Source organism: Choloepus didactylus, chromosome 14 (genome assembly GCF_015220235.1).
Source record: "Choloepus didactylus isolate mChoDid1 chromosome 14, mChoDid1.pri, whole genome shotgun sequence".
Taxonomy (NCBI): domain Eukaryota; kingdom Metazoa; phylum Chordata; class Mammalia; order Pilosa; family Megalonychidae; genus Choloepus; species Choloepus didactylus.
In genome coordinates, this window is record NC_051320.1 from 56,056,308 (window position 1) to 56,081,093 (window position 24,786).

At 36.8% G+C, this 24,786-nt stretch overlaps 1 protein-coding gene across 10 annotated transcripts in view; it reads right to left on the reverse strand.

Moving 5' to 3' along the window:
• RNF19A (ring finger protein 19A, RBR E3 ubiquitin protein ligase) overlaps window positions 1-24,786 on the reverse strand; it is a 157,616-nt gene that overhangs the window by 26,956 nt on the left and 105,874 nt on the right. For 7 of the 10 annotated variants that reach the window (XM_037802954.1, XM_037802948.1, XM_037802952.1 and 4 more), the window contains one exon: window positions 17,700-24,094. In XM_037802954.1, coding sequence (XP_037658882.1) covers window positions 23,404-24,094 — 691 coding nt within the window. In that variant the 3' untranslated portion in view covers window positions 17,700-23,403. Of the gene's footprint in view, window positions 1-17,699; window positions 24,095-24,786 lie in introns of those variants that run through there. The other 3 variants (XM_037802955.1, XM_037802956.1, XM_037802957.1) reach the window with 2 other exon arrangements.

The window sequence follows — 24,786 nt, forward strand, 5'->3', positions numbered from 1 at the left end:
GAGGTTCTCTGGGGGTGACTTTTTTTTTTTTAATTGAGGTTGTTCATATACCATACAGCTATCCAAAGATCCAAAGTGTATAATCAGTTGTCCACGGCACCACCGTACAGCTGTGCATCCATCAGCACAATTAAGTTTTTTTTCAATTTTTAGAACATTTTCACTACTCCAGAAAAGAAATAAAGACAAGAAAAAAGGAAACTCAGATCCTCCCATACCCCTAACCACACGCCCCTCCATTATTGATTCATGGTTTTGGTATACTACATTTGTTACTGTTGATGAAAGAATGTTAAAATACTACTAACTGTAGTATATAGTTTGCAATAGCTATATATTTTTTCCCTATATGCCTCTCTATTGTTAACTTCTAGTTATAGTGACATACATTTGCTCTAGTTCGTGAGAGAGATTTCTAATATTTGTATAGTTAATTACAGACATTGTCCACCACAAAATTCACTGTTTTAAAACATTCCAATCTTTTAACCTCCAACTTTCCTTCTGGTGACTCTGAGCTTACCCTTTCCACCACCTTCATACACCTTTCAGCACTGTTTGTTAGTTATTCTCGTAACATGCTACCATCACCCCTGTCCATTTACAAACATTTATGTTCACCCTAGTTGAACATTCTGCTCATGACAAGCAACCGCTCCCCATTCTTTTAGCCTCATTCTATATCCTGGTAACTTATATTTCATGTCTATGAGTTTACATATTATAATTACTTCATATCAGTGAGACCCTGCAATATTTGCCTTTATGTGTCTGTCTGATTACACTCAATATAGTGCCCTCAAGATTTCTTCATCACCCCATTTCTTTTAAGATGGTTTTGTTCACACACTGTACATTCCATCCTAAGTAAACAATCATTGGTTCTCCGTATAGTCACGTATTTATGTGATGAGCACCATCACCACTCTCTCTATAAGGACATCTCCATTTTGTACACAAAGATGGAGGAAGAGTCGAAGGCAGAGAGGCAAAAGAAAAATAAAAGAGAAAGAGAGAAAAACAAACAAAACAAAACTTGATAGCTAGAACGCGACAGAAGGAAAGATAGCATTAACCTAAAGTAGAATAAAGAGTCAGACAACATCAATGCCAGGAGTCCCATTCCCTTCTTCTATTCCCCACCCCCCCCATACACATTTAGCTTTGGTATATTGCCTTTGTTACACTAAAGGAAGCATAATACAATGTTTGTGTTAATTCTAGCTTCTAGTTTGCATTGATTGTAGTTTCCCCCCAGTTCCACCCTATTTTTAACACCTTGCAGTGCTGACATTCGTCTCATGTAAAAACATATTTGTACCTTTTATTACAATTGTTGAGCACCCTAGGTTTCCCTGAGTTACACAGTCCCAGTCTTTATCGTTCGTCTTTTGTTCTGGTGTCCCACATGATCCCAGCCTTCCTCTTTCAACCATATTCACAGTCATCTTTGTTCAGTGTACTTACATTGCTGTGCTACTATCTCCCAAAACTGTTTTCCAAACCTCTCACTCCTGTCTTTTCCTTTCTGTCTGCAGTGCTTCCTTTAGTGTTTCCTGTAGAGCAGGTATCTTGTTCACAAACTCGGTCATTGTCTGTCAGAGAATATTTTAAACTCTCCCTCATATCTGAAGGATAGTTTTGCCGGATATAGGATTCTTGGTTGGTGGCTTTTCTCTTACAGTATCTTAAAAATATATATCCCCACTTCCTTCTTGCCTCCATGGTTTCTGTTGAGAAATCTGCGCATAGTCTTATCAAGCTTCCTTTGTATATGATGGATCGCTTTTCTCTTGCTGCTTTCAGGATTCTCTCTTTATCTTTGATGTTTGATAATCTGATTATTAAGTGTCCTGGTGTAGGCCTATTCAGATCTATTCTGTTTGGGGTACACTGCGCTTCCTGGATCTGTAATTTTATGTCTTTCATAGGAGATGGGAAATTTTCATTGATTATTTCTTCTGTTATTGCTTCTGCCCCTTTTCCCTTCTCTTCTCCTTCTGGGACACCAATGACACGTAAATTCTTGCTTTTCGTTTTGTCTTCAAGTGCCCGGAGATGATGCTTGTATTTTTCCATTCTTTTCTCTGTCTGTTCTTTTGTGTATAGGCTTTCAGGTGCCATGTTCTCCAGCTCCTGCGAGTTTTCTTCTGCCTCTTGAGATATGCTATTGTGTGTTTCCAGTGTGTCTTTCATCTCTTACGTTGTGCCTTTCATTTCCATAGAGTCTGCCCGTTGGTTTTTCAAACTTTCTCTACCTTATGTATGTCCTGTGTTTTCATTATATGGTTCATCTCTTTCACCATTATCTTCCTAAACTTTTTGAATTGACTTATTATTACTTGTGTCAATTCTTGTATCATGTCAATTCCTGTATCATAGTTGAAGTTTAAGTTTGTTCCTTTGGGCCATAACTTCATTTTTCTTAGTGTAGGTTGTAGTCTTCTGTTGTCTAGGCATGGTTTCCTTGGTTACCCCAATCAGGTTTTCCCAGACCAGAATGGGCTCAGGTCCCAGAAGGAATATTCAGTATCTTGTTTCCTTGAGAGTGTGTCTTAGAAAATTGGTACACCCTGTGATGCCTCAGGTCGCTGTGCTCTTCTGCCCAGCAGGTGGCACCTGTTAGCCTGTAATTCTTGACTGGTGTAAGGAGGTGTGGCTGTTTTTCCCCAGCCTCTGGGGTCTAGTTCTGAATGGGAGGCAGGTAGTAGAGCTGGGCCCCACCCCTTTCCTCTTAGAGAAGATAGACCCCCTGGGGAAGGTCATTAGCATTTCAGTGGTCTCTCTGCCTGTGCTGTCTCCACCCTTGTCTATTTAACTTTGGTATTTGACATTTTAATTATATGTCTTGGAGTTGGAGTTCATTGGGTTTCTTGGACACGCATATTCATTTGTCAATTTTGGGAAGTTTTTTTTTTACCATTATTTCAACTTTTCAATCTGCTCCTTTTTCCTTCTCCATTCCTTCTAGGATGCCCATAATGTATATATTTGTACACTGCATGTTGTCCCACAAGTCCCTTGGGCTCTGCTCACTTTTTTCCCCCCACACTTTTCTCTATCTGCTTTCAGACTGTGTGGATTTTATTGTCCTTTCCTTCTAGGTCATTAATTATCTTGTATCTGTTCAAACCTGCTATTAAAGACCTCTAATGTATTTTTAATCTCCATTATTGTTAGATGTTTGTTAGAACATCCCATAAGTTCTGTTAGTTACCTTTAAAAATTTTCTAATTCCTCTTTTGTTCACACATCATCTTCTTGATTTCCTTAATTCTATGTCCATGTTTTCCTTTAGTTCACTGAACTTATATGGCAGATATGACTGAATTTCTTTGATTACTTCCAATATTTGTGCTTTCTCAGTTGTTTTAATCTCAAATGAGCCACCTCTCCGTTCCTTTTATGACTTGGGATTTCTTGTTTTTGTCTGGGCATTTTGATTATTTTGATGTGCTCTGGGAGTCAGTCTCTCCCTCTTGCCTAAGTTGTCAGTATAGATTGGCTGTGTGGTACGGCTCTTCTTCATGCTTGGCTAAGTTTATACTGCATCTTTAGAATAGCCTGTGGTTAACCAGTTTCTCTTGGGTCTCTCTGCTCCTGCATCTTGCTCTACACACTTGCAGTAACATTCCTGATTTCCCTCGTACGTGCAACTGATTCCCCTCCAGGATTTACTCTCCCCTTTTCCGCATCGAAGAGATCTGGGCTGTTCTGTTTTATAGTTGTTTCCTCCCCAGTGGCCGCAGCTGCCCCAACTCTACTTCTGTACTTTGGACTGGCCTTTCCCTGCAGCTTTCAGTGGCTCTGCTACCCCTTTTCCTGCAACTTTTCTGTCCTCTGGTAACTTTGGGTTATGCCCTGATTCTGTCCTCCACGGAGCCAGATGGGGTCAGTTTACAAAGACACTCAATGTTTTCATTTAGGTACACCAGCAATTAGACCCTAAGAAGCTGGTTGCAATTGTGTAAAGCTTGCCAAAGCTACAATGTAGGTCACTCTGACATCAAGGAACCACTATGAATGTGCATAGACAAAGTTGGTCACTGTGTTTGAATGCATGTGGGCTGCTACACTGCCACCATAGGAGAATCTGTAAGTTAGAGATTACGATAGAAGGTGCCTGGGCCAGGGAGCCACCACTTTTGAGTTGCAGAAACCATGCACATCTGAGCATGGGGTAGGCGTCAGACCAGTAAATTTGTCCCACCACTCCTCTACAGATTCGGGGAGGTGCCCCCCCACCCCCGACTCAGCAGTCATTGAATCATTCTCCAGTCTCAAATCATCCTCCAGAGTTCCTAAAGCATTGAATCTGCCCTATTATTTAGCTGTCTCTAAAGGGGAGTGTTCATGGGGATGTCTCATATCACCATCTTGATGACATCAGTCTTATATAATGAACTTTTATGAAATGCATAAAAGTTCATCATGGTCAAAGAAGTAGAATGGAGCTATGATACAGAAATAAAATATTAGCATTTATTTTTATCCATATTTTTACCTATATTAGTAACTGTACTGGAGATCTTTATTTCTTCATATAGCTCTGAGCTACTATCTAGTGTCCTTTCCTTTCTACCTTAAGAACTCCCTTTAGCATTGCTTTTAGGGAAGGTTTAGTGATGTAAAGTCCCTCAACTTTTGTTTATTTAGGAATGTCTTAATTGCTCCCTCATTTTTAAAGGACAGTTTGCCAGATATAGAATTCTTGGTTGACAGTTTTTTCTTTCAGCACTTTAAATACCTTGTCATATTGTCTTCTTGCCTTCCTAGTTTCTGATAAGAAATCAGTACTTAATCTTAATGAGACTACCTTGTAAATGATGCATTCTTTCTCTCTTGTGGCTTTCAGGATTCTCTTTGTCATTGGGATTTGACATTTTTATTATAACTTGTGGATCTCTTTGACTTTATCCTATTTGGCGTTCTTAGAAGCTTTTTGGATGTGTATATTCATGTCTTTCAATTAAATTTGGGAAGTTTTTGGCCACTATTCTTCTAATATTCTTTCTGCCTCTTTCTCTCTTCTCCTTCTCAGACTCTCATAATGCATATATTGGCATGTCCTACAGTTCTCTTAGTTGCTGTTCACTTTTCTTCACTATCCACACTCGATAATTTCAGTTGTCTTGTCTTCACGTTCATCTATTTTAGTCTTCTCCTAACTACAATTTGCTGTTGAACCCCTCTAGGGAATTTTTTTTTTTTATGATCTTCCTGTTTTGTTTTTTTTAACAGTTTATTCACACATCATACATTCCCTCCTAAGAAAACAATCAATGGTTCCTGGTATAATCACCTAGTTATGCATATTCATTACCACAATCTATAAGAGGACATTTCCATTTCTTCTGCAAAGAAAGAGGAAGAGGAGAAAAAAGAAAAAGAAAAAAAATGCCCCCCCCTCCAAAAAAAAGTCAAATAAAAATAATAAAAAGGTCAGATGCTACCACCAAGAATTAGCTTTGGTATACTGCCTTTGTTACAATTAATGGAAGCATATTACAATGTTACTGTTAACTATAGACTCGAGTTTGCATTGTTTGTATTTTCCCCCCAATACCCTCCCATTTTCAAAACCTTGCAGAGCTGACATTCATTTGTTCTCCCTTATGTAAAAAGACTCTTATATTTGTACATTTAATCACAATCGTTGACCACTCTAGGTTTCACTTAAGTTACATAGTCCCAGTCTTCATCTTCTATCTTTCCTTCTGTCATCGTATGTACCCCTAACCTTCCACTTTCAACAGTAATCACAAATATCTTTGGTCAGTGTACTTACAATATTGTGCTACCATCACACAGTAGTATGCTCTCCATTTCTGGATCTATGTAATCAGTCCTCTTGAACATTCTATACTCCTTCAGCATCAAAAGCCCAATCTCTACTTCTGCTCTGTTTCTGTCTCCTGATATCTCCATTTCTCCAAACCTCTCTGTAAACACTCCCTTTAGTATTTCTTGGAGAGCTCCTGTTCACGAAGTCTCTCAATGTCTGTTTTATCTGTAAGTATTTTAAACTCTCCCTCATTTTTGAAGGACAGTTTTGCTGGATATAGGATTCTTGGTTGGCAGTTTTTCTCTTTCAGTATCTTGAATGTATCATACCACTGCCTTCTTGCCTCTATGGTTTCTGCTGAGATCTGCACTTAGTCTTATCAAGCTTCCCTTGTATGTGATGAATTGCTTTTCTCTTGCTGCTTTCAGAACTTTCTGTCTTTGGCATTTGAAAATCTGCCTAGTAAGGGTCTTGGGGTAGGTCTATTTGATTCAATTCTGTTTTGGGTACACTGCACATCTTGGACCTGTAATTTTGTCTTTCATAAGAGATGGGACATTTTCATTGATTATTTACTCTATTATTCCTTTCCCTTCTCTTCTCCTTCTGGGACACCTATAACAGGTATATTTGTGTACTTCATGTTGCCGTTCGTTTCCTGAGACTTTGCTCATATTTTCCATTCTTTTGCCTATCTGTTCCTTTGTGTGTAGGATTTCAGATGTCCTGTCCTCTAGTTCTTGAATCCTTTTTTTCTGCCTCTTCAAGTCTGCTGTTGTATGTCGCCATTGTGTTTTTCATCTGTTCTATTGTGCCTTTCATTCCCATAAGTTCTGCCATTTGTTTTTTCACACTTACAAATTCTTCCTTATGGTCACCCAGTATCATCTTTTTATCCTTCCTCTCTTTTGTCACATTTTCTTTCAACTTGTTGATTTGATTTAGAAGATTTGTTTGAACATCTTTAAGTAGTTGTTTCAATTCTTGAATCTCAGTTGAGGTGTTAAGGCCCGGGCAAAGGAACAAATTATCTTCATGTTTCCTAGTGTGGCTCGTGATTTTTTGCTGTCTAGGCACCTGATTTTTTTGATTCATTTATTCTGGAGGTTGTTTTCACTCTTTTGCCTAGGGTTTTCTTGTTGGTCTCTATCTGTTCTTTGTTTCTCTCACTGGCTAGTTGTCAGATTGGCTCTGCTCCCCAATGTTTCCCCAAAATCAGGTGCCCACTGTGACCTGCCTACAGGAATGGGAATTAGTTAGGCACTGGGTACCCCAGAAAGTTCACTGTGTGTGGTTTAATACAAATCTGCTGGCTTCCAGTGGTGCTGGCCAGCAAGACCTGGGTTTGTTTTAGAGTCCCGCTTTAACAGTTGGGTCTTCCATATTTCTCAGCCAAAACTGGGTCGGGTTTCCATAAAGGACATGTAGACCAGCCCGTATGGTCCTGAGACAGGGTCTGGAGCAGCTTGTTTCAATTCCCTTGCACCTTCCAGACTGAACAGCAGATGGCGCAGTTCAGTAACCTAATTGTCCTCAGAGACTGCTTTGCTTCCAAGCACAGGCTGCATCCACACAGGTGACCTGAAATGTGGGATTCCTATGTCCTCTTTGTCAGCCAAAATTTGGCTCAATGTGGGCTCTACCTCTGGCAAAGTACTCTCTCAGCTGACCCAGCACTCCAGCCATCCCACAATGCAAGGAAACGGCTGCCAGCTTCTGCTTCCCTCAAGGTTGGGGGAAGGGCTTTCTGACCCAGGGCTGGAAACTCAGTCTCTTTGTTCCTCACTGACCTGGGCCTTGAAATGTCTCCTCCTGTCCCCCAGGTCTTCAGATGGTGGGAATATGTCTCACTGCTGTGAGAGACTTTATAGTCTGTGTTCCTGGTGTGTGTGTGTGGGGGGGGGTCCCATCTGCTGATTCTGTGCCTTTCCCACACTGATACCAAGTGAGGTGGAGGGGAGAGGACTGGCTAGTCTGGGACAGAAGATTCCTACCTGATATTTCTTTTTCTTCAGTTCAGCATTTTGCAGGGTCCTTCCCCAGTCTCTAGCCTCCTCCAGAGTTTCAAACAATTCAGAATTGTCCTTCTTTTCACTGGATCTCTGGAGAGAAGTTTTCGGTAGCTGTTTATGTCGCCATGTTGATGACGTCCCCCTCTAGGGAATTTTAAATTTCAGTTACTGTTTTTTTCAGCCACAGTATTTGGTTCCTTTTTATAAGCTCTAACTTTATGGAAATTCTCATTTTGTTCTTATTTGCATTCATAATTTCCTTTAGCTTGAGCATTTTAAAGACAGTTGTTAAAAAAGTCTTTATTATGTCCAATGCCTTGTTTTCTTCATTGATGGTTTCTGTCACTTTATTTTGTTCCTTTGAAAGGCCATATTCTAGTTTTTTGTATGCTTCATAACTGCTGAAGTCTGGCTATGTGAATAATTTAGTGTAAGTCTGGAAACAGATTCTCCTTCATCCCTAGGGTTCCCAATTCTTCTTTTGAAGCCTATAATCCATTCAGCATGTACTCAGCTAGAGTTAGGGCAGAAGACAGCGATTACTTGAATAGTATCAGCTAACAACAACAAAAAATGAACACCATTCCCAGTTTTTGCAGATTGGTTGTGTCCTTGTGCCCTCCTTCAGCACTCAGCAAGCCTTATGGTGGGCATAAAGAATAGCCTGATATGAAACACAGGGTTTCTCAGGTCCTTTTGAGCATGGATCTTGATCTAGGGCATGTGCTATGGCTTTATCATCATTCCCTCTCCTCCCCCCATATGTGGATACTCCCAGTATGCGGCAGACATACTCCCCAGGCAGCTGTGGTTTGATTGTTCATTGTTTTAACAGCTCTGCCACCCAACTGACTGATACATACATTTGCTCCAATATGTGCATAAGGGTTATGCTGTTGTTCATTTTGGAACTCAGGACGAGGAGCTTGGACTGGCATTTGGGAGGGGGTAAAGGCTCAGTAAAGGTGCCCCAAGGTGTTCCTGTTTTTAAGTTGCCTTTTCTTGATTTTGCTGCCACTCAGTTATTGCAGCCCTTTGTTTTCCAGAGCTCTGCAGAAGTTGGTTCTGCTGGTTTTTCAGTGTTGGTAGTGGAAGGTTTCTTCCTCCACCATCCTGCTGACTCTGGACTCATTCTGTTTTTAAAATATATAGTTCATTTTTCATATTGCTTAAGTTTCATTATGACTGGTATTCCCCCTTTCTCCTTTTAACTTATCCTATCTGATAGTTTGTTCATCTACTATTGTAGTTTTTCCACAGCTGTTTGTTTGTCATTTCAGAAGAAATAAGATTTTAAAAATATTATTTTGCCAGATGAGGTCAGTAGAAGAAAAGTTAAAAAACAAGTTAGGTGTAACTGGGTAGTTAAAAATCAAGGAAAAAATAGTCAGTTCAAACTAATTAAATGGATTGATGTCTAGAGAAAGCTTTTAAAAACTGGTTTAGGGTATTTATAAATACAGTAAAAGAATCTTATTTCTAAATCATACAATCTATGAGGCTTTTTAGAAAAGAACTTTAAAAATCTTGAATAGAAAATTAAAATTTTAATTACTCTGCTCAATTTTGTATTTGTTAATCTTAAAATTCTTAAAATTCTACCAGCTTTTCACTTTGACCATACTGAATGAGGAAGCTGAAGGCAGCATACTCCACTGAGTTGTTTCTACCTACTACCTACCTAAGAGTATATATTTTTTTCCATGACTAGAGAAGTTATTTTGAATGAGGATGTGCTATTTTATCTTAATCTACTTGGGTGTGTTCTATACTTTTTTTTTTTTAACGGGGTGATTAGGTTACACTCTGTTTGGAATGAGAAGTTCTTTATAATTGGCAGTTTTTTCATAGTCCCATGTGCATAACTCTATCATAGCTCTTACCACATTGTTTTGGTATTTTCGTGTTTACTTGTCTGTAACAGAAAATGTCTGATTGAGTTCTGTTCTTCCATATTGGTTGGCGAAGTATCTGGCATAGAATGAAAAGTATGCAAAAATAAAATTTTAAAGTTAATGCATTTACTACTTAAAGTACTTTAAGGGAATAACTGGATACTGTAAATCATGCATTTGGAAGTTAGAAAAGTATCAAAGATAGTAATTCTATTCAAGGGAGAGAATCATTTATCATCAAAGCTTAACTTACACTTAAGGAACCTTTAAAGCTATGTTTCTAGACAATAAACTGAAAGACAAATTATTGAAACAGAAAAGGAAAAACAAAGTCTCTTAATAAGAAATTGTTATGTATAGTTTTAAGTGGATAAACTCTAAGCCAGTCACAATCACTCCACTTAAGTTTATTATTTGTAAATGAGAAGAAATGTTTTCTAAGCTATATTCAATATGAGATTATTGCTACTATTCCTGGTTCATGGGCAATATGAAAGCTCCCTGTGTACAGAACTTGAATCTAGTGTTCCACACTATGGACCAGTCGTTACTATCTGCCCCTGCAGTTTTCACCACGTTTCCCTGGTCCACTACCCTGACCACCCTCAGCCTCCTGACCCAAATTGAAATAAGTGAGCCCATGGAACTGCTCTTGATCAGATCTCATCCTTTACTTCCAGGAATAAAATGTTCTCTTCTGTTGTCATCAGTATCTTCCTTTCCACTGCCTTCTTCCCCTCAGCCTACAAACCTTTTCAACTTTTTTCTATCTAAAGGGAATTCCCTTTTTCAGGTTTCAAGGTTCTTTCCTTTCCTACATTATCATGTTCTCAAAATTAACTTTTTCCCCACCTTCCAATTTTCTTTTTTTTTGAAGAAGAAGAAAATTTGACTTTTGCCTCTCACCTCTACTGGAACTGCTCTAACAACTTTGAACAAGGCCAGCAGCTTTGTCTTAGTCATAGAATTGAGTTACACTGTAACCTGACAAGATTTTTTAGTCATCTCACCTAAGGCTAATCCCTTTATTTATACTGAATCCCAAATATTGTGTATTGTGAAATGCCGAGACATTGTGACTGTATTGGTCTTGCCCTTTTACAGTCTGAGATTCATGGGCAAAGGAGGTGAAACTTGGAAGGTAAACAGGCAATGCCTTAAAGGCAGCTAAAATATTGAACCCAAACAGACCATGAAATTTCTGAATTTAGAGTAGACAGTTTTAGAGAGTACCTCCTTCAAGAGTAAAGTTTGAAAATCAAAAGGAGCATCCAGTTGACCAAATGGTGGCATGACACACTCCAGGGTTCCGTTTCCTCACAGAACCTTTGAACAACTAGAAAAAACTGTCAGAGCCATCTTTCTCAGAGTTCCAAAAAACCAAAGGAAAAGCTGTGGCATAAAGAATAAAGACCTCTTGTAAACTTAATCATATGGGTAATTATAAATGGCAGTACTATTATATGACTGCACTTTTTACTTCTTATAGGTTCTAAAATGCAAATGCATAAAAACTAATGATATATCTATGGTTTTGGGCATACAATGTATAAATATATACTTCGTAATGTTACAAGTACAACCAAAAGGTGGGGGGATGGACTGTATAGGCACTGTGCATGTGTATGCTATTGAAATTAAACTGGTATCAAATAAAATGTGATTGTTACAATTTAAGGATGTTAAATTTAAGTCCCGTGGAACCACAAAGAAATATCTCAAAAATAGAAATAAGAAGGGACTTAAAATGGTAACAATGCAAAAAATCAAATAAATACAGAAGTAGAAATTAACAGAACTACTGAAGGTCAAAAAAGGCATAAAACTTAGAAAGGCAAAATGGCAGCAAAGTTATGTTAAATGTAAATGCATTAAACTCTCTAGTCAAAACAGAGACTGGCAGAATGGATAAAAAAGCATGGCCTAACTCTGCTGTTTACAAGAGACTCATCTTAAATTCAAAGACAAAGTAAGTTGAAAGTGACAGGATGGAAAAAAACTATGCCATGGAAATAGTAACCAACAGAGAGCTGAGGTAGCTACACTAATGTCACATAAAATAGGCTTTAAGTCAAAAACTTTTATACAAGGGACAAAAAAGGTCACTATATAAAGATAAAGGGGTAATTCAACAAGAACACACAACGATTATAATCATATATGCACCTAATGGCAGACCCCAAAATATATGAAGCAAATATTGACAGATTTGAAGGAGAAATAGGGAAGTCTACTGTTAACATGGAACCATCTAACATACATATAGAACATGTCACTCAATAGCAGAGCAGAATACACATTCTTCTCTAGAGCACATGAGTCATTCTCCAGGATAGACCATATGTTAGGTCATAAAACAAGACTCAATAATTCAAAAATATTGAAATCATACAATTTATCTTCTCCAACAACAATGGAATGAAACTAGAAATCAATAACAGGGAGAAATTCCAGTCAGAATCCCAGCAGGCAGTTTGGTAGACATTGACGAACTGGTTCTAAATGTTTACGGAAATACGAAGGACCTAAAAGAGCCAAATTAACTTTGAAAATGTACAAAATTGCATATCTAATTTTATGACTTACAAGGCTACAGTAATCTAGGACAGGGTAGTATTGGTGTAAAGATAGAGATAAGACATAGATCAATGGAAAAGAACTGTCCAAAAATAAACCCATACATAAATAATCAATTGATCTTTGACAAAGGTGCCAGGAAACTCAATGAGGTATAGAAAATCTTTTCAACACATGTTGCTGAATTAATTTGATAACCATATAAAAAGCAACCAAAAAACACAAAAGAACAAAAAACTTGGATCCGTGTCTTATACCATATACAAAAATTAACTCAAAAGATCATAGACTGTATTAAACCTGGCTCAATTTTTGATGCCTACTGATTGCACTTTTAAGCTTCCCCTCTCCCTCTTCTCCTGCCCTCATCTGGGCAAGCTTTATGATAAGAGATCATGGGTGCTCCTTTCTTTGATGCTGGTGGGAAAAGTCTAACCACACAAGTCCCCACCTGCACAGGGAAACCCTCAGTCATCCCACCCTACCACCTATGTGCAATAACAATCTGCTGGTCTCTTTTCAACCTATTTTTGGACCAGCTTGGGAAGTCTGTCCTGCTCTCCCCTTTAGCTTCACTCTGTGAGTAATAAATCTTCTTACCTTCTTTGTATATGTGTGGTGTTATCAGTCTCAGTATCTTGAACCAAATTTTGGGTGGGGGTTCATCCTGTCTTTAGAGGGTGGCCACACATAGACCTAAATGTATGAGTTAAAACTATAAAACTTATAGAAAAAAACAGGAGAAAATCTTAAATGATTTTGGGTTTGGCAAATATTTCTTAAATATGACAAAACCACAAACTATTAAAATAAAACCACATCAAATTAAAAACTTTTGCTATACAAAAGGTATGGTTAAGAAAAGGAAAAGGTAAACTGCACATTGGGAAAAGACACTTGTGACACCTTTATCCAACAAAGGTTATCCAACAAAGGACTTGTGTCTAGACAAACAACCCACTTGACTAAAATGGGCAAAATATTTAAATAGATGCTTCATCAAAGAAGATATATGGATAACAAATGAGCAAATGAAAAGATGCTTAGCATCATTAGTCATTAGGGAAATGCAAATTAAAATCAAAATGAGATACCCACTCACCCACTAGAATGGCTAAAATTATATAAGACTGACCATACCAAGTGCTGGTAAGGATGTGGAACAACTGGAACTCTCATACACTGCTGGTGGGAATGCAAATAGTACAACCATTTTGGAAAACAGTTTGGCAATTTTTTTCCACCCCTTAGTAGTATAGTCCAGACAAATGTATGTACCTATGTAGAAAATATTGGAAACAACCCAAATGCCCATCAACAGATGAATGGATATACAAATTATGGTAATGGAATACTAAGCAATAAAGAATGATCAATCAATAGAACATGGATGAATATCAAAATAATTTTAAGCTGAAATAAGTTGAGACTTCCTTAAAAAGTGCATACTCTATAGTCTCCATTAATACAGAATTCTGGCAAATGTTAACCAATCCTTTTGGGGGATGATGGATATGTTCATTATTTTGAATGTGGTTATGACTTCATGGGTGTATGCATATGTCAAAACATCAAATTAGACACTATAAATATGTGTGGTATATTGTTTGTCAGTTATACTTCAAGAAAGCTGTAAAAAATAAGGGTAAAGAATTTAGTTCTCATACCCTATTTCTATTGGTGCTCTGTATATTTCTCCTACAACTAGCTAAAGCTAAATAATAGATAATTTAAGTGTTATTTAATAGTTCTTTTGTTACAGGCTGGAGAATACAAATAAGGGACTCTTTTCCAAACTCAAATTAAGCAGATAGCAGCTTTCTTGCAGGTCAGTTTAGTCTTAGATCTAAAACCTATCAGATGAGTAATTCTTGGGTTCTTTTTACCCTGTGTAGTAGGAGGTAAGGAAGGTGGGTGAGAAACATGCAGGCAGTAAATACCAGGTCCCTAATAGCAAGACGGTTTCTCTGAAGATTACCATTTTTGGCAGCTGTTACTTCAGGAGTTCTGTTTACACCGTGCATAGTCTTTAGAAGGCTTTTGATAACTCCTTAGGAATCCCCAATCTTGTACAGGTCATGGGCCTGCCCCCTGGGCTAATGTGGTTTTGATAATTTCACTCTGAAGTTCAGACAGAGAAGCCAGATGTTAGAGGGACTCTAAGAAGGTAGTAGGGAGCGCAAAACAATACCACGCACAATATGCATTGGCAGAAGAACCGTCTTGCTGATAAGTAAGGCTTTTCCTTTAAGGGATTTTAAGTTCTCCCTAATCTGAACACAGTGCCTGGGACAGTGTAAGCCCTCAATCAGTGATTTTTCAAGAGGATGGAATAAGCCTCTGCCACAGTGATCTGCAAATGTGTCTTAAATTCAAAACAGCAACCATATTGTGTACTAGCTTCAAAAGAGAATGCTTACTGGTAAGTTTTCTTTCTTAAAATCCATTTCATTTACAAAAAATGAATTAAGTAAAACAAGAACTATCAACTAAGTTAACATTTCCTGAACAATGTTCATGAAAATACTGGTTCCATTTGATATGTCACAAAGAAAGGGTTCCATGGTCAAGTTTGGAGAACTCTGCATACTATATTTTTCTCTGGCTAATGGGTATCAGTGTACTAAAGAGCCAAGAAATCCACAGTGAAGAAAACTATTTAACTAGTAGTGTTTCCCAGACTTATTAATAACTTTCTGGACTAATACCCATTAATACCCTAAAGAGCACAAGGAGATACATTATTGATGGGAAACAATATGATAAAAATATATACATTTAGTGTTAACAATGAAGATCCCAATAGGCCTTTTTAAAATTAGATAAAATGATCCTCAAGTCTGGAAAGAAGAATAAATTTACAAGAATAGTCAAGAGAATATGAGTAAGAAGAATAGTGAGGGGGTAGAAAATACCTTATCAGCTATCAGAACACAGTACAAAGCAAAAGCCACTGTAATTAAATGGTATTGGAACAGGTAAATCAATCTGTGAAACTGAATAAAGAATCTCGAGACTGGAATCTAGAAATGAATTCCACTATAAGGGTGGTATTCAAATCAATGGGAAAAGGATAAATTATTCAACAAATAGTGACAAATTGCTTTCCATTTAGAAGAAAATTAAACTGGACCTCTCATATTATACTAAATGCTAAGATAAAATTAAATAAAAACCTCACAAGAAAATCTGGGAAACTGCAAGTACAATTTAGGAGCAGGGGAGACTTTAACCATGACAAGAAGGTCTGAAACTACTAAAGGCACATTTGAGTATACAGTTTTTATAAGGCAGTACATATGTATGGGTAAAGAATATATGGGAACTCTGAACTGTATTGGCAACTTTTGTGTAAATCTAAAAATATTTCCAAAATTAAAAATTTAATTTTATCTTAAGAATAAAATAAAATGCACACATACACACAAACAAAAGATAGTCAATAGCTAAATAACAGATCAGGAGAAAAATAACAAGAGTCAAAGTATTAATAACAATAATATTCAAAGACCTCTTCAAATAGACAAGGAGAAAACCCCAAAGAAAAAGGACAAAGGATGTAACAGGCAATTTAGAGGAAAGCGAATTCAAATGGTCCCCCCAAAACATGCGAAAAGATGTTCAAAATCACTAGTAGGGAAATATAAAATCAGGTTATAGTTAGAAATATTACTTTATACCTAGTAGCCTTACAAAAATTATAAGGAGTATGTGGAGAAACTGGTACTGTAGTGCATTGTTGGTGGGAATGTAAAATAGTACTGTCACTGTGAAAAGTAATATGGCAGTTCCTAAAAAAGTTAAATATCGAATCATCGTATGACCTGGCAATTCCACTTGCAATTATATGCCCAAAGAGAGTGAAAATAGGGTCTCCATACCTGTACACCGATGTTTAACAGCAGCATGATTCACAATAGCCAAAAGCTGGAAACAACCCAAATGTCTATCAACAAATGAAAGGATAAACAAAAGGTGGAACACACACAAACAAATGGAATATTATTCATCCATAAGAAACAATGAAGATATGAGACAGGCTGCAACACAGAAGAACACTGAAAACATTGGCGAAATAAGGAAGATACAAAAGGACAAAAATTGTATGGTACCACTTATAAAAGATGACTGGAAATAGCAAATTCGCAGAGAGAAAGCAAATTCGCAGAGAGAAAGCAAATCAGGCAGGGTGTGGGGGGGAGGAGGTAGGAAGAAAGGCAAAAGGGAAATGTCTGTAAAAAGAAAAAGAAAAGAAGAATGCCCAAGAGAGTTTAAAGTGTGAGATAAGGGGAAGAGAAAGTTATATAGAGCTCTTAAGAACTATTTTTGGTAGAATGCAGGGAAAGGCTGTCATGTATTGTTAGTGTAACTGTATATCATGATAGCCTTTTTTGGAAGGCAATCAGCAATCTTATTAAAATGAAAAATACGTATACTTTTCAAGCTAGCAATCTGATTTCTATGAATCTATCTCCCATAATTAAAACTACCACAAAATAAGGACTTACATATGAGGCTCTTGCATTATGTACGAGATTGTTTTTGCAAATGTTTTGTAGTGAACAAAACAAAGCAAAACAAAAACCTGACCAAGTGAATGGCCATCAATATGAGAATGTTTGAATAAATTAGAGCACATCAATACTGTGCTAGTTTGGATGTATTATGTCCCACCAAAAGCCATATTCTTTGATGCAATCTTGTGCAGACAGATGTATTAGGGTTGATTAGACTGGAATCCTTTGATTGAGTGTCTCCATGGAGATATGACTCAATCAACTGTGAGTGAAATGTTTGAGTGGATAATTTCCATGGAGGTGCTACCCCGTCCATTCAGGGTGGGTGTTAACTGGATCACAGACAGAATAACCTCAGAGCATCCGAGAGTGACATTTTGAAGAGGAGCTACAGCTGCGAGAGGACAAAATGCCCCAAGAGCAACATTTTGGAGAATGCCATTTTGAAACGCCACCTGAGAGCAACTGGACACCAGCCATGTGCCTACTGAGCTAACACAGGTTTTCTGGACACCACTGGCCATCCTTCAGTGAAGGCACCCTATTGTAGATGACTTACCTTGGACACTTTATGGCCTTAAGACTATAATTGTGTAACCAAATAAACCCCCTTTATAAAAGCCAGTCCATTTCTGGTATTTTGCATTCTGGCAGCATTAGCAAACCAGGAACAAATACCATAGAATTTTTATGCAGGTTTTAGAAGGAATGAATTAGAGCTATACCAGGTGACTTAGATTTCTACATTACTGAAAAAAATCAAGAGATTAATCAATGACAATAATATATGCATACATGCATTATGTGTGACTATGAACATGAAGAAAACTTTGGTATCATACATACTAGATTATTTGCTTTGGTTACTGGGGAAGATAATGTGGGGGGGGGGGACAAAGCAAAAAGGAAAAGATAGGAAAAAAATTTTTTAATGCACATGTCATTTAAAATTTCAACACTAATTGCCTCAAAACATCAGTTCACACATTACCTCTAAGGCAACAATGATTTTTTTATCTAACTGAAAAAGTATTACATTTTCTTTATACAAAATAAGCAAACAAAATGCCCTGGTTCTACCAACCATGAACAAATACATTCTGGTAATGGTCATATTCTACAATAGTTATAAACTACATATTTGGTATAAAACCTTGCTAAAAGTGACTGCCTTATCAGCCACTCATTTGTTTCAAACAACTTATTTCGGTGCACAGGGTTATGAAGTGATCACTTACCAACTCTTGAGGTCTAAGTCCACAAACATCCTCATTCCCTTTGCTCAGTTATACTTCTGCCCCATCAAAGCAAGATTATCCTCAATTCCCTCTTCATATATAAAATATATATTAAGTACATATTTGCAGGAAAAATAAATGGAAAGACAATGTTACTGCCCTAAAGAGGCCTATAGTTTAAGATGTCTGCTTTCCCAGTATCTTGAATTTGTAATTTAGAATTTGGAGGTGCCTGGTACACATGGTATAGTGAAATATCTAAGTTCTTCCTCTTTCATTCAGGGCAAAAGGTAGCAGAAATAGGTGTTCCACTGATATTAGCTAAAAGGCTGAAAAGATTAATAAATATAATAAAAGCAGGACTATTAGTTACCAGCTAGCCAGCAAAGTCTACACATTCTAGGATAGTAAATGCTTATACAGGAAAGAGCTTGCCATTCCTTACTGAATGTGTTCACATTATATAGATGAAAAACAATTTATTTACAAACTCTGATTCTCTGTGATATTAAGAAACAAACAATTTAGGCCAAGACAACAGCCCTAACAATAATTTCTACCAAACATTCAAGGAAGATATAATTCCAACTGTGTACACCCTGATATTAAAATTTATCCCACAAGGTTAACATTTGAAAAATCAAATTAACACAGTAAAGGAGAAAATCATGACTATATGATGGAGTCCCCCTCCCACCCCAAAAGCAGCCAATAAAATTCAACATATTTTCCAAGGTAAAAACTCCTAGCAAACTAGGAGTTACAAGGAAATTTACTAAACTTAATAAAGAGTATCTACAAATATATCTGCAGCAAATATAATTAATGGTTAAACATTGCAAGGATTCCCTTTGAGATTACTAACAAATCAACAATGTCTCCTATAATCACTGTTATCTAGTACCATACATTAAAAATTTGAGCCAGTGCAATCAAGCAAGAAAAAGAAATGGTGTGATCACAGAGAAGGAAGAAACAAAACAGTCTGAAACCCGGCTCTGCCATTTACCAGCTATGCAACCTTGGGCAAATTACTTAATATCTTCATGCCTCAGTTTCTTCATCTATAAAATTGGGTAAGAGTACCTCCTTCACAGGGCTGTTCTGAGGCGTAAGTTAACATTTAAAAAGTACTTAAAAGTGTCTGACTGAAAAAGTTTTAAATAAATAAAAATAAGTTATTCACTTATTGCGTACATAGAAATCCCATAGAATTGAGGCATAAATTATTGGAATTAAGAGAGTAAGATTCCCCAGACACAAAATCATTATACAAAAATCAAGTATATCTATATACTACTAGCCACAAGCAGAAAATGATTTTTTTTTTAAACATAACATTACAATGGTTTAAAAAAAGTACCTGTTAATAAATTTAACAAAAGATGTGAAAGACCTAATCTATAGGGATAATTAGAGTCAATGCAATCCCAATCAAAATTCGTGGAACTTGACATGGTTATTCTAAATATTTATGGAAACATACAGTGCTAGAAAAACAAGGGGGAGACTTACTAGATTTCAAACTAAAATCTCAAGGATTGATGTCTAAATTGTCCACTAACCATGGGGAAGATCTTTCTGGAATGCTTATCCACCAGATACGTGTGCAGGGTTTCTCCTTCACTACCTTTAGATCTTTGAACAGATGCATCTAGTTAACAGACCTTTCCTGTTTGCCCGATATATAACAGCACTGCCATCCAACCCACAAGTCACTCTACACCCTCCCTGTATTTTTTACAGCACCTATCATCTGGTATTATTTTATAGTTATATGTATATGTTACTATTTTTCTCTCTCTGCCCCAACTTAAAGCCAGAGACTCTGTTTATTTGGTACTCTGCTGTATCCCCAGTACCTAGAAATGCTTATGACTTTGTTGAATGACTAAATTGGTAGAAATTATAAAAATGCTGGTTGGCATATGGAGTGAACTAATTTGATCTGAATCAAACTTACAACCTGCAAACTCTCTTTCACTGTTCAATGACTACCAAAGCAATAAATATTAATACTGTTTGCCTTTTAGAAAATAGTATTAACTGCCGGCACTATTGAGAGTATTTGTCTTGGTTTGCCCATTTGCCACAACAATACCACACAATGGGTTGGCTTAAACAACAGGAATTTATTGGCTCACAGTATTGAGGTTACATGTCCAAAACTGAGGTGTCAGTGAAGTGGTGCTTTCTTCCCAAAGTCTGCAGCATTCTGGTGTTGGTTGCCAGTAATCCTTGGGGTTCCTGGACTTGTATCCCTGTCTCTCATCACCTGGTGATGTCCCTTCCTTTCTCTTCTGGGTTCTGTTCACTTCTGGCTCCTTCCTGTGGCATTCTCTGACTGAATTTCTTCTGCTTATAAAGACTCCAGTAATCTGGGTTAAGGCCCAGCCTGCTTCAGTTGGCCACAACTTAACTAAAAATAACATCTTCAAGAGATCCTATTCACGATGGGTTCACACCAACAGGAATGCAGATTAAGAACATGTCTAAATTGGGATACATAATTCAATTTACCACAGTACTGTTAGTCAAATCTTCTTTCTCCAAATTCATTCAGACTACCATTTTGAGATTTCAAACCACCCAGTACATAAACAGTGGCTTGAAGTCATACTTTATCTCATAATGATGGGAATAAATGAAATGACGACTTTGAATGAAAAGACAAAACTATGGGACAGTTTTATCTCATGTAAGAAATAACAGAGCTAATGATTTTCGATAAATATACTTTATCCATTGATGATCTAAGTTTATCTTTAGACAACATGCTACAGAAAGTCATATATTTACAAATTAACTCAATTTTCAGCAATAGTAAGTTAAGCATGATGGATTGAGTGTGAACTCAATATAAAAAGCTAACTAATTTCGGTGCTCCAAAGATAGGAATTTGTACATTTAAGAGAATCCAGTTAGATTGATAATTTATACAATGAACAGTAGAGTATACTGTTATAATTTTTGTATTCTCTCTCACTACCATGTGAAATTTCCTCTACAGGCTTTAAAGAAAGCAAAGTACAAAGGCTAAAAAGATTTTGGTGAGCGAAGCCTTGTTTGACTTGAAACCTGAGGTCTTCTCTTGTTGGAGGCTAGCCTGGAGTTGAGTTCCAGGGAAATCTGGCTTGGTCCAAAGTTATTCCAAGGTTGAAGGCCCTGTAGGAGAAGAAAGAACTTCGGAAGCCAGTCAAAAGGTTTAGACCATTTCTAAAGTGAGACTGAGGTGGCATTGACTGGGGGTACAACCAGAAGAAGGGCAGGAGTGAACTGAAGGCACTGGCCTCCTACACGACACCATTTTGGCTGTATTTCTCCTAAGATTATTTAGCTTTCCTCAGTCTTTACAGAAACATCAAGAAGGCAGTTAACATATTCATACAGATTATTTTCATTTAGTGTTAACCACAGACCAGTAAACCATTTATGCATTGTAGAGAGGCTGCCATTATAGAAAGCACTTGAATTCTACTAGCTTGAATTTAAATGGTTCTGGTTTCATAATCTAATTTTGCTTGAGTATAATCTCTTAAAATAGATCTTTTACTTTTCTGTTAAGGTGAGGATTTACAGTACTGATCTCTTTTCAAAATTTAACAATAGATCTATTTCTTTAAGTTAAATCCAACCAATTTATTTTGAAAAATAAAATTATGTTGATGAACAAAGCAGCTTCTTTCTGGAGGAAAGCAGAAATGAGACATGAAGAAAGGATAGTTTCTCTAACATCTGTTTCTAGGTTTAAGAAGTTCAGCAAATACTTCCCTTTGGGCTGAGAGACTGAAGGCAGAATCATCTTAATGGCTTGCAATATTTATGAATACTACCACAGGGCAAATAAGTATTTCTGTTCTCATAAAAGCACTTGTGCACAAACCCAAAGCAGCAATACATTAGTATTTACATTTATTTCACATATGCAATTTACACACTCATTATTGAATAGAATTGGAATGCAAACAAATATACAAATACCATAAGAAGCATTATAAAATAACTGGCACTAGTGTTATAAGCATATTAATGGACCTAGTGAGGAAAAGTGATGAAAGCAGCATGCAGCCCATGGCATTTTTCTTTTTGTCAAAAGAAATCGCTCAGTAGCACCATAATGGCAATACTCAAAAGAAACACATAAGATGGAACATTTTAATTACTATCATTGAGGTTAACCTGCTTCATTTAGGTGAATTATACAGGAAGTTAACAATATAGGCAGTATTTTGGCCAAATTCTGCTTATGTCACCTAAACATCTTCAATAAACAAAAGCAAAAGGAAATAAAGCCAACTTGTACAAACTGCACCATGCTCTGATTTTATGATTGGAGAAGATACACAAGTGTTTAAAAACTGAGGTTATGTAAAGTTATTCACTAACGCCTGAGTGTGTCTTTGGTAGGCTAATACGTTTTCAGCATTGTTATTAATCACATTCATGTTATCTATTTCTTGTATTTTTCTACATAATCCAAGGTGGCTAGAGAGGATACTGTGGAAAATAATACAACAAAATCCTCAAATGACTAGGTCCTTAAAACCCAGTCTATTCCAAAGGCACCAAGAATCATTGGGGTGCAAACTTCCCCTTAGTAAAAAGAAAGGTGACTTTTTAAAATACTTATAAACTAACAGAATTTTATTTTGCAGTGTTAAATATCTTATTTGTTGCTATCAGTATATTTAATTACCTACCATTACACTTCTTTTCTAAGACGACATCAACAACATACAAGTTATATAGAGTACCAGGTATATCTATGTCAAAGTTGTGCAAAAACTGCTACAATCTTGTTCAACGTGTTTAAGTATCCAAATGGTAGCAAATGGGCTGCATTAAGCTTTATATATCCACATTGCATATGAAGAAAGAAATGAAATTTATGCCCGGTTATGAACAGAAATGTTTTAAGATATCATATATTAAAGTAACCTTGCAAGGTTCTTTCAAATAGTATCCCTTAGTGGTTTCAATAAAATGTCACTAACCACTTACCCATAAGCCTCAAGTTTTTTCTTCATAAGAATGTTGTAGAATGCATTAGTATTTTATATCAGTTATAAATTAAGCCAAATTTCTATCTAAATAAACAGTATGTGCTTAAGCAGTGTTTTGTGGCAAACACACAAAACATGCTTTGCTCTTAAGATTTATTATCCTTATAATAATGCACTTATAAAGCCTTCATTTCATAGTTTGGTAATTAAGATCCACATGAAACACAATGCTTTGCTGAACACAGAAAATATATCTGCATTATGATTATCAAACCTGGCTTTTGTGGGTAACTTGAAACTTAAAAGTAGTCACATGTAGTTCAACCAGCTCCAAACATGGTTGTTCAGTGGTAATTCTTTTGCAGCATTTATAGGCCTAAATTTCAGTCTGAATTGCAACTTTTAATTCCACTGTCTGATGTAAATGGTTGTTATTTGTTTCTTTTAGTACATCACTAAAATATAAATCAACATTAGGTATTATTCCATGGTTACCATGTTCTTCAGCAATATTATTCAACTGTGGAACTTCTGAACATGAAGCAGTTTTGGTAAGCAAGGAAATGCTACCCTGATGTGGGGAATTTTCCAGGCGGTCATTTTCTACCTCAGGAAGAATGCTAACAGTAGCAAAGCGGGCATGATAATCACTGGAACCATGACTACAAGAAGTTTTCATGCTTTCTAGGTCAGAACAACTAAATTCAGAAAAATGACTTGAGTGCGAATCTGCTACAGATGGCATACTATCACTGAGGGATGGAGCCTCAAATTCACTTGAGTTCGTACTCTGTTGTTCTAACAACTGTGCATCCATGTCCTCTCTAGTCTCATTTATCTTCATGTTACTCTTTTTCCTCAATTTACCACTTTTTGGTTTTTTTCCTGCTGTTGCTTCTTTGGACCACTTGGTGGCACTTGATTTACCTTCAGGGAAGCCACTAGATGAAACACCAGCATGATTTCGTGTGGTGCTGCCATCGTCCACACTACTGCTTCCACTATTGTGTCTGAATTTGGATGGCTTTGATTCAATATCTACTTGTACCTCCATACTGTTGCCTTCTCTGAAACATAAGAGTAAAAAATACAAATATAATTTCTGACTTCCTTTTCATTTTTATTCAGATGACAGCAAAGGGGGGGGAAGGTGTCTGAAAAATTCAAAAAGACTAAATAAAGACTTAGAACTCAATGCAGGATAAATTAGGATAAACTGCACTAAATTAATTAGGATAAACTGCACTAAAAAAACTTGAGACAAGAAGCCTTTCTTTCTAATGCTGCACTTTTTTTTTAGACAGTAGCAGCAGCATTTATTGTTTATGTTGTTTCAGGTACTATGTTACCCTCGCTCTTTTTAATAACAGCTTTATTGAGATACAGTTTACATACTATAAAATTCACCATTTAAAGCTACACAATTCAGTGATTTTTAGTATATTCAGGATTCTGCAACCATAACCACCAATCCCAGAACATTTTCCTCAATCCCAACAGTAACCTTATATCCATCAGCAGTTACCATTCTCCCCTCACCCCAGCCTGTGGCAACTATTAATCTGCTTTCTGTCTCTATGAATTCCCCTGTTTTGGACATTTCACATAAATGTAATCGTACTACAATATGTAGTCTTTTGACTGGCTTCTTTCACTTGGCATAATGTTTTCAATGTTCATCCAAGTTGTTATAATACTTTAATTTGGGGGTGGGGAGCGAGGCTGGTTTCATCTTCTACTACTTCTTTACTAAGTAAAA